This window comes from Podarcis vaucheri, assembly GCF_965113315.1.
Source record: "Podarcis vaucheri genome assembly, chromosome: 2".
NCBI lineage: Eukaryota > Metazoa > Chordata > Lepidosauria > Squamata > Lacertidae > Podarcis > Podarcis vaucheri.
The window spans coordinates 127,648,784-127,665,674 of record NC_138760.1 but is presented as its reverse complement, the minus strand read 5'-3'; the positions used below and the strand labels follow the sequence as shown (position 1 = coordinate 127,665,674).

General features: G+C 43.6%; 1 protein-coding gene across 1 annotated transcript; it reads left to right on the top strand.

Moving 5' to 3' along the window:
- Window positions 1-258: 258 nt before the first annotated feature.
- LOC309527332 (uncharacterized protein) lies at window positions 259-11,665 on the top strand. Its single transcript, XM_082214097.1, has 6 exons — window positions 259-322; window positions 6,889-7,271; window positions 7,437-7,563; window positions 8,329-8,411; window positions 9,057-9,183; window positions 10,181-11,665. Exons 2-6 carry the CDS (start codon window positions 6,933-6,935, stop codon window positions 11,380-11,382), a joined length of 1,878 nt encoding a protein of 625 aa, XP_082070223.1. The 5' UTR covers window positions 259-322; window positions 6,889-6,932; the 3' UTR covers window positions 11,383-11,665.
- The last annotated feature ends 5,226 nt before the right edge of the window (window positions 11,666-16,891 follow it).

The window sequence follows — 16,891 nt, the reverse complement described above, 5'->3', positions numbered from 1 at the left end:
TACCTCGTTTATTTATACATTATATGTTTCTAGGCCGCTGTTTCATAAAATAGTTCAAGAGTAAGAGGCCAGGCTAGACTGGTCCACCAGCCGGGCTCTTCGCCGACGTCCCACAGGGTTCCTGCAGAGTGGCCTCCTAAGGGTTAAAACGACCTCAGCTGGATTCCTAGAGAGGAAGGTAAAAGGCGAGGCGGTCAGTCCTCCAGAGCGAAGGCCCCTCCCACCCAACTCTCCTTCCTGCCGGGACTCCCCCCCCCCCCCGGGACGTGCCTTGGCCGCCCGCCCTCCCAAGCGCAGCGTCGGTGGCTCCTCGCGGGATCCGGTGAGCCCCCTTCCCCGCCCTAGAGGCTCCAGTTTTGTGGGTCTGAGTCTGCAGGGCTGAAAGGCGCATGGGGGGCGGGGACGACAAGAGGCAAGGCAGGAAAATACGACGGGAAGGGAAGGGAAGGGAGATGCCCAGGTGACAACTGTTTAAAAAGATGGGGGACACCTGGCTTGAGAGCAGTACATGTGAAAAGGATCTAGGAGTCTTGGTTGACCACAAACTTGACATGAGCCAACAGTGTGACGCGGCAGCTAAAAAAGCCAATGCAATTCTGGGCTGCATCAATAGGAGTATAGCATCTAGATCAAGGGAAGTAATAGTGCCACTGTATTCTGCTCTGGTCAGACCTCACCTGGAGTACTGTGTCCAGTTCTGGGCACCACAATTCAAGAAGGACACTGACAAACTGGAACGTGTCCAGAGGAGGGCAACCAAAATGGTCCAAGGCCTGGAAACGATGCCTTATGAGGAACGGCTAAGGGAGCTGGGCATGTTTAGCCTGGAGAAGAGGAGGTTAAGGGGTGATATGATAGCCATGTTCAAATATAGAAAAGGATGTCACATAGAGGAGGGAGAAAGGTTGTTTTCTGCTGCTCCGGAGAAGCGTACACGGAGCAATGGATCCAAACTACAAGAAAGAAGATTCCACCTAAACATTAGGAAGAACTTCCTGACAGTAAGAGCTGTTGGACAGTGGAATTTGCTGCCAAGGAGTGTGGTGGAGTCTCCTACTTTGGAGGTCTTTAAGCAGAGGCTTGACAACCATATGTCAGGAGTGCTCTGATGGTGTTTCCTGCTTGGCAGGGGGTTGGACTTGATGGCCCTTGTGGTCTCTTCCAACTCTATGATTCTATGAAAAAGGGAAGGGGTACCTATAGGAAGAGCAAAGCTATTTCAGCCCATGGCTGAAGATGCTTGTGCATCTTCCTGGGAGTTGGGTGTGTGCACTGCAGAAGCTCAATCAAGCTCATCGCAGGAAGCAGCTGGTTAGCAGAAAATAAATAATAATAATACAGTGGTACCTCGGGTTAAGTACTTAATTCGTTCCGGAGGTCCGTTCTTAACCTGAAACTGTTCTTAACCTGAAGCACCACTTTAGCTAATGGGGCCTCCCGCTGCCGCCAGAGCTCGATTTCTGTTCTCATCCTGAAGCAAAGTTCTTAACCTGAAGCACTATTTCTGGGTTAGCAGCGTCTGTAACCTGAAGCGTATGTAACCTGAAGTGTATGTAACCCGAGGTACCACTGTAATAATATTTATATGCCACCCATCTGACTGGGTTACCCCAGCCGCTCTGGGCAGCTTCCCACAAATTAAAACACAGCACAAATTGTCTTTACTAGCCCAACACCAATGCTTTATAGGTAAAGCTAAAGGTACCCCTGACCATTGGGTCCAGTCGCAGACGACTCTGGGATTGCGGCTCTCATCTCGTTCTATAGGCCAAGGGAGCTGGCATTTGCCCGCAGACAGCTTCTGGGTCATGTAGCGAACCAGAGCAGCGCACAGAAAAGCCGTTTACCTTCCCACCGGAGCGGTACCTATTTATCTACTTGCACTTTGATGTGCTTTCAAAGTGCTAGGTGGGCAGTCTTTACTAGCCCAACACCAATGCTTTATACACACTTATTTATTTACAAGATGTTACGAGCAGCTTTCCCTCTCTGAGCCCAGACGGTTTCTTTGTTTACGAAGCCCCTTGCTGCGCCAAAGTCCACAAGGCAAGAGTTCTCTTGCAAGTCTCTTGCAATGGAGTCCTGCAACTCTTCCTCAAAGGCGTCAGTTCCAATGCTTCTCTATGCTCTCTGCCCTTTCCCACTCTGAATGCTGTAACCTGAGCCCCTTACCTACCCAGCCTGACTGTGCCAGTTCTGTCCAGCAACACTGCCAAGGCAGTAACAAAGTGCCTTGCAGCTGCATCGTGGGGAATTAGCTCTTGAGTGGCTTTCCTTAACGTGCACGGGTTTCCTGCGTGTATGTTTTCTTCAGCTCCTCTTTTTATCTTCACAAGAGCCCCATGGGGTAGGCTACACTAATGTAGCGTATGTACATAACCAACAGTTTCTTGTCTGTGTCAGGGACTGGAGCGTCTTTCCTCTCCTCTGCAAAGCCAGGAGGCCCCTGATTCGTGGGGCTTGGAGGCTTTGAAGCAGGTGAGTTGATGCTTAGAAGTGAACTATCAACTGGACTTTGATTTCAAATAGGACACCCCACCACCGAAATAGAGAGAGAGAAAGAGAATTCATTAGTTACACAACCGCACAAGGTCACTTACAGACATGGAAACCCCTGAAGTGTAAAGGGGATCTTTTCACAATGGGCATTACTGAAAAATTGTGCCCTTTTAATCAAAGGCAGGAGAGAGAGGCTGATTCAAAGGAAGCAAACTGCTTTTATGAAGAGAATTGAAAACAGTACATTAAAAGTCAACAAACAGTTGCAGACATTTGGTTACAGGCTGAAAGTGGAGCCTGTAAACTCTAGCAGAGAACAGTCCTAGCCAGTGATACTTGAAATAAATTTAGGAGCGCAACTGGATAGAAATGTGGTGTGTTTTTCTCCACTGATGATACGGACAAAGAAAGGGAAAGAGAGAGAGGTGGACAAAACCCTGGTCCAGTTAGGAAAATATTGGGCCAGGGATATTGCAGTGAATAAGAGGAATAGAATATTCACATTGGAGAAGCAGTGTACTAGATCTCAGATACAGGGAAGCAATATGATTTTGTTTCCAGTAAACAATTGGAATATTTCTAAATGAATGTTAATATTTACAAGTAAATATTAAAGTAATCAACTAAGATTCATTCAGCAGAATGGCAGATTTAATTCAAAACTTTTGCTAGGTAAGAAATAAAACCAGCAGGAAACAATAAAACAACATTCATCCCGATAATATTAAAGTCCAACAACAAGAGATGACTAAAACCATTAAACCTACAAGCACAACTCAAAGGAAGGTCAGAGTGTTTTCTTTCTAAAAGGGTGCTGAAATATATTCTGTAGGTGTTGTGCTGAGAGTTGTGAAATGCCACGGGTTTTCTTTTGTAGTACCGTATTTTTTGCACCATAACACTCAGTTTTTTCCTCCTAAAAAGTAAGGGGAAATGTCTGTGCGTGTTATGGAGGGAATGCCTACGGGTGGCATGCCTACGGATTTTCCTCCTCTAAAAACTACGTGCGTGTTATGGTCGGGTGCGTGTTATAGAGCAAAAAATACGGTATACTGAAGCTTGCGCGGTAATAAATTTGATAACCTTTAGGATACCAAAATCATTATTTTGTGCTACCTTCGCATAGCAGCAAATTGGGCTGATCTAACTAAAGCCAAATGGTGGTCAGCTCCATGCCTCGAAAATTATGATTTGATACATGCCTTGAGGAGAACCTCAAAAGACTCTAAAGTAAACGAGGCTGGAGTACTTCTTTACCAAATGGCTATTCGCTTAAACCTAGCACCCCTGAATGGTTGCTGCCCTCCCGATATACCGGGGGAGTATACCCACCTAGGCATAAAATCAAATAGTGTACTAGATTACCTTTTAGCCTCGAGCGACTTGATGCCGAAAGCTCTCTCTTTTAAGATTGACAATATTCAGCTCAGTGACCACCTCCCACTTGCTGCTACGTTTGACCTAGACTGGCACGGGGACGAGTACAGTCATCCAACTCAATTAGACACTAACACAGAAAACCTGGTAGAGGGTATTAATACGACATTACGAGTGAAGGGTATAAAGTGGTCTGCAATGCAGGCTCAAAAATATTCTGAATTTTTTCAGCAGGAGATCATACAAACCTATTCAGCCCTTGACATAACCTCATATGAACACGACCAAACTATTAATTTATTTGCCAATCTGTTGAATGTCCTCACGTCATTCTTTACTGTCCCAACCCACCAGGCAAATCGGGCCCACTCCAAGACAGGTGCACTGTGGTTTAATCGTAATTGCAAACAAGCCAAACAACATCTTTGTGCTATTTATAATGATTACAAATCCTCAGGGGCAACTATGCTCCCCATGGAGTACTATCAGGCAAAATCAGCTTACAAATATGTGCAAAAAAAGGCCAAACACGAATGGCAACTGAACCGCTGGCATGCACTTATAGCTGCCTCAAATACCCGTAATTCCCGAAAATTCTGGCTGTTGGTTAACAGAAAATCTAAAAGATACCCCCTAACAGTTATCCCTGCCCCAGTCTGGGAATCCTTTCTAAGGAACTATTTTGCCTTACCAGACCTTAATATTAATACAATCGATGGATTCTATGAGCAGCTCCCTCTTTGGCCACCCACTAACCCAGAAGAAATCCACGGTCTCATTTCTAATCTCAAAGTTGGAAAAGCCCCCGGTCCTGATCTAGTCCCGGCGGAAGCTATTAAACTTCACGCAGACTGGTGGGCGAAAATCCTGGCCGTTACTTTTGATGCCGTAAACAACAGTGGGAAGGTTCCAAGAATATGGAAGGATGCGATTATTATTCCAATTCATAAAAAGGGCTCGACAGATGATCCGGGAAATTACAGGAATATCAGCTTATTGTCAATAATTGGGAAAATATATGCACGGTTCTTGTTAACTAAGCTTACTAAGTGGGCCGAAGAGAACAACCTGATTGGGCCTGAACAGGCTGGTTTTAGATCGAATCAGTCAGCGGTCGATCATGTCTTAGTTTTATACCACCTTGCCCGAAAATATTCCGCCCCAAATAGAGGCCAACTTTGTGCGGCCTTTATTGATTTAAAGGCTGCTTTTGACAGCATCCCCAGAGGACTACTTTGGGGAAAATTAGCACGATGGGGAATAGACAAAAGACTTTTGTGGCTAATAACTAAACTGCATGACGGATCGGCCGCTAGGGTGAGAATCACTCCGGCAGGCGACCTCTCAAATCCAGTAACCATCAATAGAGGTGTTCGTCAAGGATGTATCCTTGCTCCGACCCTTTTTAATCTATTTATAAGCGATATGAGGGCGCCTCTGATAGATTCTCAAGAGACGATCCACGCCCCCCGTCTTGCCCAATATCGTTGCCCCCTTCTACTCTACGCAGACGACGCAGTGATCCTATCTTTTTCCAGAGTTGGCCTTAGGAGGGCCTTAAAAATTTTTGATGCTTACTGCAAATCAAATTTTCTTACAATTAATCACGCAAAGTCCAAAGTCCTAATTTTCACCAAGAGTCGAAAAACCTATAATTGGAGAATAGATGGGAAAGCCATAGACCAAGTTTTTAAATTTCAATACTTGGGTGTCCTCCTCCAACACAACATGGGCTGGAAGGTCCATCTTGCATATGTATTAAATAGAGCTAAAGCCCTTTCCTTTGCGCTACTGCGTTTTTTTTTCTTTTCAGATGGGGCTTTCCATATTCCATCAGTGTTAAAAGTTTTCAAGGCAAAGGTGATTGCAACAATAGCATATGCAATCCCAATATGGGGGTCCTTTGTTAATCTAACCCAGTTGGAGGTAATCCAAAACCAACTGCTAAGAAGGTTGCTAAAACTACCCAAGTGTGTAGGCAATACAGCTATACGACTCGAACTAAATGTGACATCTCTAGAAACCACACTATGGAAATGCATCCTCTGTTACTGGTTGGCATTATGGCATAAACTCCCATATCTCCACTTGATACAGTGTCTCTGGAGAGATGACTTCCCTAGCCCTTGGGCAAAAATAATACATGGGAAACTTGTGTCCTTAGGACTATCTCCATCTGAACTACTAAAATTGGATTTAATTTCTGCCAAGAGAATTATAACTCACAGATTAGAGGAGATCGATTTACAATTTAATATTGCGACAGGTGGTGGCACCTGTTCGCCGATAAACCTTGGCTTAACACCACCAACGAAACTCCCAGCTTATTTAACTACCTTATCTGTGGTGATGCACAGGTATGCCTTTATAAAGGCTAGATTCAATGTTTTCCCATCAAATGTGTTGGGTAACAGACTCTCCAACGGACAGATCTCACTCCTCTGTGACTGTAAAAGTGGATCTATAGAATCGTTATACCATATAATCTTCTGTTGTCCATTACATTCGGCTCCACGGTCCAAGTTTCTAGCCCCATATTTATCGAGAATTGCTGACAGACCTCAGGAAGCCCAAATAATATACTTATTAAACGACGAAGACTCAAGTAGATCCCTTGCAGTCGCTAGATACCTGATTAATGTCTTATTTCATAAGAGGAGAAATGGATCACTGTATGACTCTGACAGCTTAGCCAAACTTAAGAACCATCAATAAGTGCCAGAACTAAGACGCATATCCCCGAAATATTTGAATTACGGTTGACACAGAGGGACCTTATTGTATATAGTGTTTACTTAATTGAAGTTAAATTGGTTTTATATGGGTGTTTTAACTTGGAATTGTTTTAAATTGTTTGTTTATGGATAAATCTTGTTGTATTGTTTTAGATATGGGCCAATGGCCGTAATAAATCAAATCAATCATTTTGTGCTACCTTACTTCATGTGTTCCTTCCTGGAGGAAGGAGGGTCCCTCAGCTCCTTAATCCAACCTTGTATCTCCGCTTTTCAGGAGTCTGTAGCCCAGTTGGAGGCATCCTTGGAACAGTGAGAAAGATGGAAGACCAAGACTCAGTCGGCCTGGATGGGGAGAAGACCCTCAGCTCAGATGTACGGCGCCAGCAATTCAGAAAGTTCTGCTATCATGAGGCCAAGGGACCAAGAGAGGTTTGCAGCCAACTCCACCACCTTTGCCATGAGTGGCTGAAGCCAGAGAGATGCACAAAGACTCAGATCCTGGACCTGGTGATCCTGGAGCAATTCCTGACCGTCCTTCCCTCAGAGATGGAGAGCTGGGTCAGGGAATGTGGAGCGGAGACCAGTTCCCAGGCGGTGGCCCTGGCCGAAGGTTTCCTCCTGAGTTGGGCAGAGAACAAGAAGCAGGCAGAGCAGCAGGTGAGAGAGGGTTTCATCCTGGTGCTTCCAAAGGGCCCAGAATGTGAATCAATCACTTCCTGGAAATCATCAGCGGAGGAATGTCCCAAACTCCTCTTGACATTTTGCCCTTTTCTCTGGTTTTCTGCCCATTCACTGTCTTCAATATCTTCATTGTTGTTTCAGGTAAAGGGTCTCCTTGCAAAGGTGGCAGCTAATTTCACTGAGAGAGAAAGTTCTTCACTGGATGTGAAAGAGTGCTTCCTGCTAAGGAGAAACGTTCTGGAGAGCAGTGGAGGTGCTGCATTACTCAGTAAGAATGAACCTGAACTTCCTGAAATGTATGGGATCTTCTTACATTCTCCCGAAACTTTCAGGGGAAGATGCTTCCCCCCATCATTTTCCAAAGATTAAAAACGAGTAGGTTTCAGTGTTTGAGGCCTCAAGCCATGAGAACAAATTAATAATAATAATATTTAAATTGTATCCTTCCCATTTGGCTGGGTTTCCCCAGCCACTCTGGGCAGCTTGCAACATATAAAACACAGCCAAACATCAAACATTAAAAAACAAGATATCCTATGCCAGCAACAAACAAATCAATAAATCAATAAAACCAATAATAATCACAATAACAATAATAAACAGTTTACAGTTATACCCAAATTAAAGTAACTGCCAACCTCAACTAAACATTTAACCAACACCAACCCAACAAAAATAAAACAGAGGAACCCAAATTAGAACTGTTTAAAACATACAAAAACATTTTAGCCAGTTGCCCAAGAGTTGTTCCAGCAATGTCCCTCCAGCCTCCCAGGAGCCTTTTAGCTGTTCAGGGTGAGTGTGGGCCCCGTCCCCTAGGCCAGGTGGAAATGGGCCTTGCATTTTCTGATATAATGTTATATAATGTTAAGATAGCCGATGTTAATGTTAATTATATAATGTCAAGGTAGATAATAAAATATGTACAGTGGATGAGACATTTTGTAAAGTCAGTGTGTCCTACCCTGATACATGTCACTTAGCCCCTGAGACAAGCGCGTGCTACTTCCTTCCCACCATCTTTGTCTCTCAGGTGAAGAAATACTGGTGGCAAGACCTGCTCAGACGTCTCCTGTTCGCAACAGACAGGAAGCAGTTGCTGTGGCACCAGATCAGGTAGGGGGAAGGGTCATTGTGGGGAGTGACGTTAGGGGGCAGCCTGGGTTCCTCTGTCTTCTGCTCACCTCTGTAGGCCAATGTAAACTTCTCTCTTTGAGTTTGTCAAACTGCCCGCTAGGGAGGCTGTGGGTGCCACTCAAGAAAGTTTAGGTTCTGCAGGATAATACTCAAGTCATCTTACTTTGAGGCGTATTCTGGATTTTGCTGGTAAATAACATAAAGATAAGGGACACGGGTGGCGCTGTGGGTTAAACCACAGAGCCTGGGACTTGCCGATCAGAAGGTTGACGGTTCGAATCCCCGCGATGGGGTGAGCTCCCGTTGCTCGGTCCCTGCTCCTGCCAACCTAGCAGTTCGAAAGCACATCAAAGTGCAAGTAGATAAATAGGTACCACTCTGGCGGGAAGGTAAACGGCGTTTCCGTGCGCTGCTCTGGTTCGCCAGAAGCAGCTTAGTCATGCTGGCCACATGACCCGGAAAAACTGTCTGCGGACAGACGTCGGCTCCCTCGGCAAATTAAGCGAGATGAGCGCCGCAACCCCAGAGTCGGTCATGACTGGATCTAATGGTCAGGGGTCCCTTTACCTTTACTTTTAACATAAAGATTACCTACAACAAGGCAACTATTTCCTTTTCTCTCAGGGTCCCGTGTTGTTTGAGGAGGTTGCTGTGGATTTCACAGAGGAGGAGTGGGCTCTGCTGGATGCTGACCAAAGGGCACTGCATAAAATAGTCATGGAGGAGAATTGTAGGAATGCTTTCTCTCTTGGTAAGGTTCTTTGTTTTCAGAGTTGATGACAATAGCATTTAGAGCTATAATGGGCCTGTTTGCACATTTTCTCTGTTTTAGCACCTCCGTTCCCTTTTGTCCAGTCTAGAAGGTTTTCTCTATTTTTGACTGTTTAATTTCCATTTAACAAAAAACCACAAGGAGGCAAAATGGTAAAATGGCAACAAAATGTATATAACAGTAAGCTGTAAGAAACATCAAGAGTTGCAATGAGTTCAAATAGAGATAGAAGCCATTGCAGAAGGAAGACACCTGCCATAGCCTACCTAACACCACCTAACCTAGTTTTGTCTGCTGTGGCGCAGAATCTCTCCAGTGTGTGAAGCTCAGATCATTGACGGGCTTCTTCCAAGATCCTTTAACTGTAGAATTCAATGATTGAACTACAGTCGTACCTCGGAAGTCGTACACAATCCATTCCAGAAGTCCATTCGTCTTCTAAAACATTCGGAAAGCAAAGCACGTCTTCTGATTGGTTGCAGGAAGCTCCTACAGCCAATCGGAAGCCCCCTCAAATGTTCAGGTTCCAAAAGAATGTTCGAAAACCAGAACACTTCCTGTTTTTGATCGTTTGGGAGCTTGAACGTTCGACTCCCAAGGTGTTCGGGAGCCAAGGTACGACTGTAATGAGCTTCTGCCAAAAGTGAATACACGTGATTATTCCATGGTTTGCCCATTCCATAACCCTGTGAGTTAGCCTAGTCTGAGAGAGAGTGGCTGCTTGAGATCCCACAGGGAGCTTCATGTCTGAGCTGACAATTTTGTTCCGGTCTCCATGGATCCAATAGAATAGAGTATAGAACCCTGGCTGGCAGTTACGGTGTTAAAAGTGGCAGATAAATGGATGATAAGACCTGCTTTGCAGCTAAGATCTTTCCATTCCTCCATTATCACAAGCTTTATGTGTCACCGCCAGTTAGTTTTGGAACTCCATTTGTACCTCAGGTTCTGAAGTTTCCTCTCTTCTTTGTGGCAGGACATGAATGGAAAACCAAAAATGAGGGAGAACCACATGGGGTGTTTGCAGAATGGGACACATGTATACAGAGAGAATCTCAGAGAAGGAAACCTGAAGGGGAAGAAAAGGGGAGGAATAAGTTCCCTTCTTCTCATGGCAGTGTGAGCCAACAAATCCCAGTCCAAGAAAATACGCAAAAGAGAAAAGAAGCAAGTGCGCGCTTTGTATATTGGAGAAGTTTCCCTTCTAAATCAAGACTGAAAACTCATTACAAAATCCACACAGATGAAAAGCAATTTAAATGCCTGGAATGTGGAAAGAGATTTTCACGAAAGACACATCTCTCTATTCACCAAAGAGTTCACACAGGGCAGAAACTGTTCAAATGCTTGCAGATTGGAAAGAGATTCCGCCAGAAGACTGCTCGTCAAAGAACTCACACAGGGGAGAAAGCATATAAATGCTTAGTGTGCGGAAAGAGCTTTCACCAAAATTATGTCCTTTTTATTCATCAGAGGATCCATACAGGGGAGAAACCTTTTAAGTGCTTAGCCTGTGGAAAGAGCTTCTGTCAGAAGATACACCTCACTACTCATCAAAGAACCCACACTGGAGAGAAACCATATAACTGCTTGGAGTGTGGAAAGAGCTTCACTCGGAAGACGAATCTCACGTCACATCAAAGAATTCACACAGGGGAGAAGCCATATAAATGCTTGGAGTGTGGAACAAGCTTTCGTAACACTTCTACCCTTGTTAATCATCACAGGATCCATACAGGGGAGAAAGCGTTTAAATGCTTGGACTGTGGAAAGAGCTTCCGTCAGAAGAAAAATCTTTCTGCTCATCAAAGACTTTACACCGGGCAGAAAGCATATAAATGCTCAGAGTGTGGAAAGAGCTTTCATCGAAATTCTGCCCTTGTTACCCATCAGAAGATCCATGTAGGGGAGAAATTGTTCAGATGCTTGGAGTGTGGAAGCAGCTTCTTAAGGAAGACACATCTCACTACTCATCAGAGAATTCACACTGGGGAGAAACCGCATACATGCTTGGAGTGTGGAAAGAGCTTTTCACAGAAGATCCATCTCACCACTCACCAAATAATTCACACTGGGGAGAAACCGTATAAATGCTTGCAGTGCGGGAGGAGCTTCACTCGCAAGTCAAATCTCACTTCCCATCAAATAATTCACACACGGGAGAAGCCTTTTAAATGACTGGAGTTTGGAAAGTGTAGAAGCAGCCTGAATATGGAATGTGAGTCTGAGACAGCTGAACTCCGCTTTCAGATTAGAGCTGAACTGGCAAGGAATGGGGGATGGGGCATGGCTTGAGTAGAGTCCTGAGGGCAGAAGTGGTCCTACTTCAGGTGTCAGAAGCCCTCCCCCCCCCCAGTTTGAACACCCAAGGCTGCCCCACTTGCCCTGCCGCTTCTGCCAGCGGTGTAAAGCACCGTCACTTGTGGCGTTGATTTTGAGCTCTCACCCCAAAATGGCACAATCCTATCTGCAATCAGCACCAGTGGCAGTGATGCTTCTCTGCCAACATCAGAAGAAATAATAATAATAATAATAATAATAATAATAATAATAATAATAATAATATATTATTATTTATACCCCACCCATCTGGCTGGGTTTTCCCAACCACTCTGGGCGACTCCCAACAGAATATTAAAAACAGGATAAAACATCAAAAATTAAAAACTTGCGGTATGACAAGGTAAAAGCTCATAAAGCGTTGCTAAGAACCATATTGTCAGGAAGACACTGTTCAATGTCTGGACAAGATATAAAGATTTATTAGAAAGTAAGACCCCAAGGTGGTTGTCACCAATGGAAGCCAAGGCTCAGAAAAGACTCAATATGGAGGCCAATTGGCCAAAATATTGGCAGATAGTAGAAAAGGATGGAGACACTTGGAGATTGCAGAGTTTTGAGAAACTAAAGGACAAAGTGCGAGATTGGTTACATTATGGTCAGATTAGGGGGCCTATAAGGCGGACAAAAAAATAGGCTTCCAGGTGGAAAAATCGAAACTAGAAACAGAACTGTTAGAAACAAAAACTAAGGTACTTTCAAGAATGTACAACTTGCTGTTAAAATGGAATACTCAGGACGAAACGGTTAAATCAGCAATGATAAAATGGGTGAAAGATATTGGCTATAATATTATGTTTGCTGACTGGGAACGGTTATGGACCACCAGTGTGAAATTTACGGCATGTAATGCCCTGGAAGAAAATATTATGAAAATGATATACAGGTGGTACATGACCCCAGTCAAAAATATACCATTTGCCAGACAGTAAGTGATGGAAATGTAAAGAAACTGAGGGAACATTCTTTCACCTTTGGTGGACATGCCCAAAGATTAAGGCTTTCTGGGAAATGATCTATAATGAACTGAAAAAGGTACTTAAATATACCTTCCCTAAGAAACCAGAGGCCTTTCTCTTGGGCATTGTTGGCCAAATGGTGTTAAAGAAAGACAGAACTTTCTTTATGTATGCAGTAACAGCAGCAAGGATTCTCATCGCAAAATATTGGAAGACACAAGATTTGCCCACCTTGGAAGAATGGCAGATGCAACTGATAGACTACATGGAACTGGCAGAAATGACTGGCAGAATCCGAGACCTGGGAGAAGAGATAGTGGAAGAGGACTGGAAGAAATTTAAGGACTATTTGCAAAAGTATTGTAAATTGTATGAATGTTAGAACGATGCAGGATATAAAGATAATATGGCACTAGTGACATATCTGAAAGGAGTATGAAAATAATTGATTTATAAGAACAAAGGCGAAATTTGAATAATATTATGCCAAGCTTAAATATTTGATAACAAAGGGAAAAATTGGAGACATAATAGTTGAAACGTATAATTTAAAGTAAGTTCTGAGAGAAGGTGAAGTATTGCTGAATAAGATCTTGTAAATGGGAACACAGAAAAGGGAGATGTGAGGGAGTCAGAAAAGAGGGTTATGGAAATTTTATTCATGAAACTGAACTATTTTTCATGTCTTGTTATGATTTTTTGTCCTCTGTCTTTTTTTTGTATATCTTTTTTTCGTTTCTTTTTTCTTTTTTTCTTTACTGATTGACAGTGATGGTGTTTTTTTTCTTTTTTGGGTTGTGTATGTGAATGTTGTTTTATTGTTTAAATTCTTAATAAATATTTTATAAAAAAATATTTTTAAAACTTGCGGGCGCCACCACCAAGAAGGCCCTCTGCCTGGTAGTATATCCTGTTTCTTAGGAAATGCTGTTTTCATGTGTTTCCCCCCAAATCTGCTTCGGCTGAACATACTCCTAGAAGGATTTTAACTAGTCCGGACAGGAAGAAGCTGAACAGAATTAGAATCCAGTCTCCACCCGCTCCCTGGTACCACTCCCAGAAAGCCTGCTTTAAGAAACATACATTGGCTTCCTCTTTTAAAAGTGTGACAACACTGGTAAAAAGGATTGTGTGATTTCCTCTGGGTTGCCAGGTCAAATGGAATTAGGACCCACCTTGGGCAAAAAAAATGAGAGGCACAAATACAAGATGGGTGACACCTGGCTTGAGAGCAGTACATGTGAAAAGGATCTAGGAGTCTTGGTTGACCACAAACTTGACATGAGCCAACAGTGTGACGCGGCAGCTAAAAAAGCCAATGCAATTCTGGGATGCATCAATAGGAGTATAGCATCTAGATCAAGGGAAGTAATAGTGCCACTGTATTCTGCTCTGGTCAGACCTCACCTGGAGTACTGTGTCCAGTTCTGGGCACCACAATTCAAGAAGGACACTGACAAACTGGAACGTGTCCAGAGGAGGGCAACCAAAATGGTCAAAGACCTGGAAACGATGCCTTATGAGGAACGGCTAAGGGAGCTGGGCATGTTTAGCCTGGAGAAGAGGAGGTTAAGGGGTGATATGATAGCCATGTTCAAATATATAAAAGGATGTCACATAGAGGAGGGAGAAAGGTTGTTTTCTGCTGCTCCAGAGAAGCGGACACGGAGCAATGGATCCAAACTACAAGAAAGAAGATTCCACCTAAACATTAGGAAGAACTTCCTGACAGTAAGAGCTGTTCGACAGTGGAATTTGCTGCCAAGGAGTGTGGTGGAGTCTCCTACTTTGGAGGTCTTTAAGCAGAGGCTTGACAACCATATGTCAGGAGTGCTCTGATGGTGTTTCCTGCTTGGCAGGGGGTTGGACTCGATGGCCCTTGTGGTCACTTCCAACTCTATGATTCTATGATTCTAAGTCCTCCCCTGTCTGGCTCTGCCATATCACACGGGTATATCTGAATTATGTGGCATAGTCAAGTGAACCAGAGATGCTCTACGTCCACATCAAAACTCGCCCATCCTGGTGGGTCTTAGGTTAGGGCTGCACCCTGAGCTACTAATTCTCGGCCTAGTCTACCTCACAGGGCTGTTGTAAATATTAAAAAGGCACAGGGAATACAATGTACACAACCTTGACCTCCTGGGAGAAAAGCGAAATAGAACGATACAAAAACTCTAAATGTGCACTTTCAGGCACAGAGAAAACATTTAGTCCAGCCTGATAAATAAAAGAACTATCCTTGTGTTAAAGTTCAGTCATGGGGCAGGAGTGTGTGTGCCCTATTGTAATATGCATATTTCCTTGATAGCTGTTTGGTTAATTGATTTTATTTCTCACCAATATTGTTTTCCATCTATAAATTGTTCTCTGGTATGTCACTCATACATTCCTTATATTTCAGCTGTTGCTGAGCTTGCATATTTTCACCAGTTTTGAGCTTTGATATAAATAAATCTGTCCAATTTCTTTTATTGTTGTCCAGACTCTGCTTCTCTTTCCTTGCTGTTTTTTTCTTTGAAAAAAAGATTTTATGCAGAAACAAGGCAAATGTAAAAAGCACTAATAGTCAAACTACAAAAATAGAGACTGCGGAGCTTTCCAGCGTTCCGCAGGTGTCTCTGGTGTCTGAACACGAACATGAAATTTATTACGGTCAGAGACCAGCTTGAGAAATGCAAATGGAACTACAGTCCCAGCAGCAAAACAAACATTTAAAACAATATACAACAATGGATTTTAAGTTTTAAAGTGTGATAGACATATAAACACATAAAAACTTTAAAATAGACTACCTTAGAGAAAAGACTCAAAGTCACCCGTGGATCCGGGTTTGGGAATTTTCTTAACTCTGGTGTCTGTATTGTCAGTGGGTCTTGTGTCCATCTTAGAAATCTATGCCACCAGATGGCAAAAATCGCCTTCACGGTTACAACTTGTGACTAAACCATCTTCTGCCACTCACTCGTTTAGGCTGCCCGCTTTCTTGGATTTCCAGTTTTCTGGAATGACCAAGTCAGGCATACTCTTTTTTTTACTTCAACGCTTCTCTTCCAAGACCTCTGTGTGTGTGTGTGTTGTTTGTGTGTGTGGCTCCCCCTAAATCAAGTAAATAAATAAAAATGCTAACTAGAAGTAGAAATTGTGGAAAGATTTTGAGAGTTTTTTTCTGAGCACTTGGGGGTCAAAAGAAAATAATTTAAAACAACTGATGGCCATCTGTCAGGGATGCTTTAATTGAGATTCCTGCATTGCATGGCATTGGACTAGATGACCCCCGGGGTCCCTTCCAACTCCACAATTCTATGAACTGTGGTTGAGATGTTTCTTTCTGAATCTGCTAGACCTAGGAAGATTAACAGGTGGGCTTCCTGCTCTCACCCCCAACATAAATCCTGGCTATGCCCACATTAGTTTGCACCATTTATAAATGGTGGTTTCAAAGATCACCAGTGTTGAAGCAATGATTCTTCAACATCAACTTTGTTGGACTGATCATAATGTGTAGATGCCTGATTATCATCTTCCAAAGCAACTACTGTATTCTGAACTTAAAAATTGAAAGCGCAATGCTGGTGGTCAACGAGAGGTTTAAAGACTGTCTCAAGGCAAATCTCTTAAAAATGTAGTTATAAACACTGACAACTGGGAAACACTGGCCTGCGAGCTTCTTCCAGTACACTGATAGTAGTTCGCCTGTCCTCCCAAGTGATGTGTAAGGTTTTTCAGAGACAGTGTTGATGGAATCTTTCGAGAAGTTGGAGATGGTGTTTGTAAGTGGTCCATGGTTCACAAGCATACAGTAAGGTTGGTAGTACAATGGCTTTGTAAACAAGCATTTTGGTTTCCCTGTGAATGTCCTGGTCCTCAAACACTCTGCACTTCATTCGGGAGAAAACCGCACATTTATGTAAACACATTTATGAAACACATTTATGTAACAGGTGTTAACGGAAAAATCCGAGGGCTCCCTTGGACAAAAACAAAGACACCAACCAGGATAACTTGGAGCAAAACAGCAGCCTGTAGGCTTGGCCTTTATTGAACTGTTGCAACAGGGTGCTCCCCTCACTTGCAGGTGAGAGGAAGGACCCACAAAAATGGTGTGCAAGACCTTATAAAGACTTTTGAAATTACCACCCTATAGATCAAGACCACCCCCGGAAACATACATCACAGAAAGGAGGGGTTGAGGGAGGAGTTGTGGTGGTAACCTGAGTGTCCTGTCACCTGGCTGGTTCCCCCTTTCCCCCTCCCCATGAGTACTTTCCAGGTGACAGAGGGGAGTTTGCAGTTTCCTGCCCCCAGAGGGAAGAGCTGATTATTGTCCTTTGTTCCAGTCCATGCTGAATCCACTCGCATATGCAAGTTCTTTGTGATCTTGATGG

Bases quoted from the DNA above. Each gene is read 5' to 3' on its own strand.
- LOC309527332 (XM_082214097.1), top strand. From the start codon at position 6,933: ATGGAAGACCAAGACTCAGTCGGCCTGGATGGGGAGAAGACCCTCAGC. The intron at 7,564-8,328 runs GTAAGAATGAAC...TTTGTCTCTCAG, and splicing joins TGGAGGTGCTGCATTACTCA to GTGAAGAAATACTGGTGGCA. The intron at 8,412-9,056 runs GTAGGGGGAAGG...CTTTTCTCTCAG, and splicing joins TTGCTGTGGCACCAGATCAG to GGTCCCGTGTTGTTTGAGGA.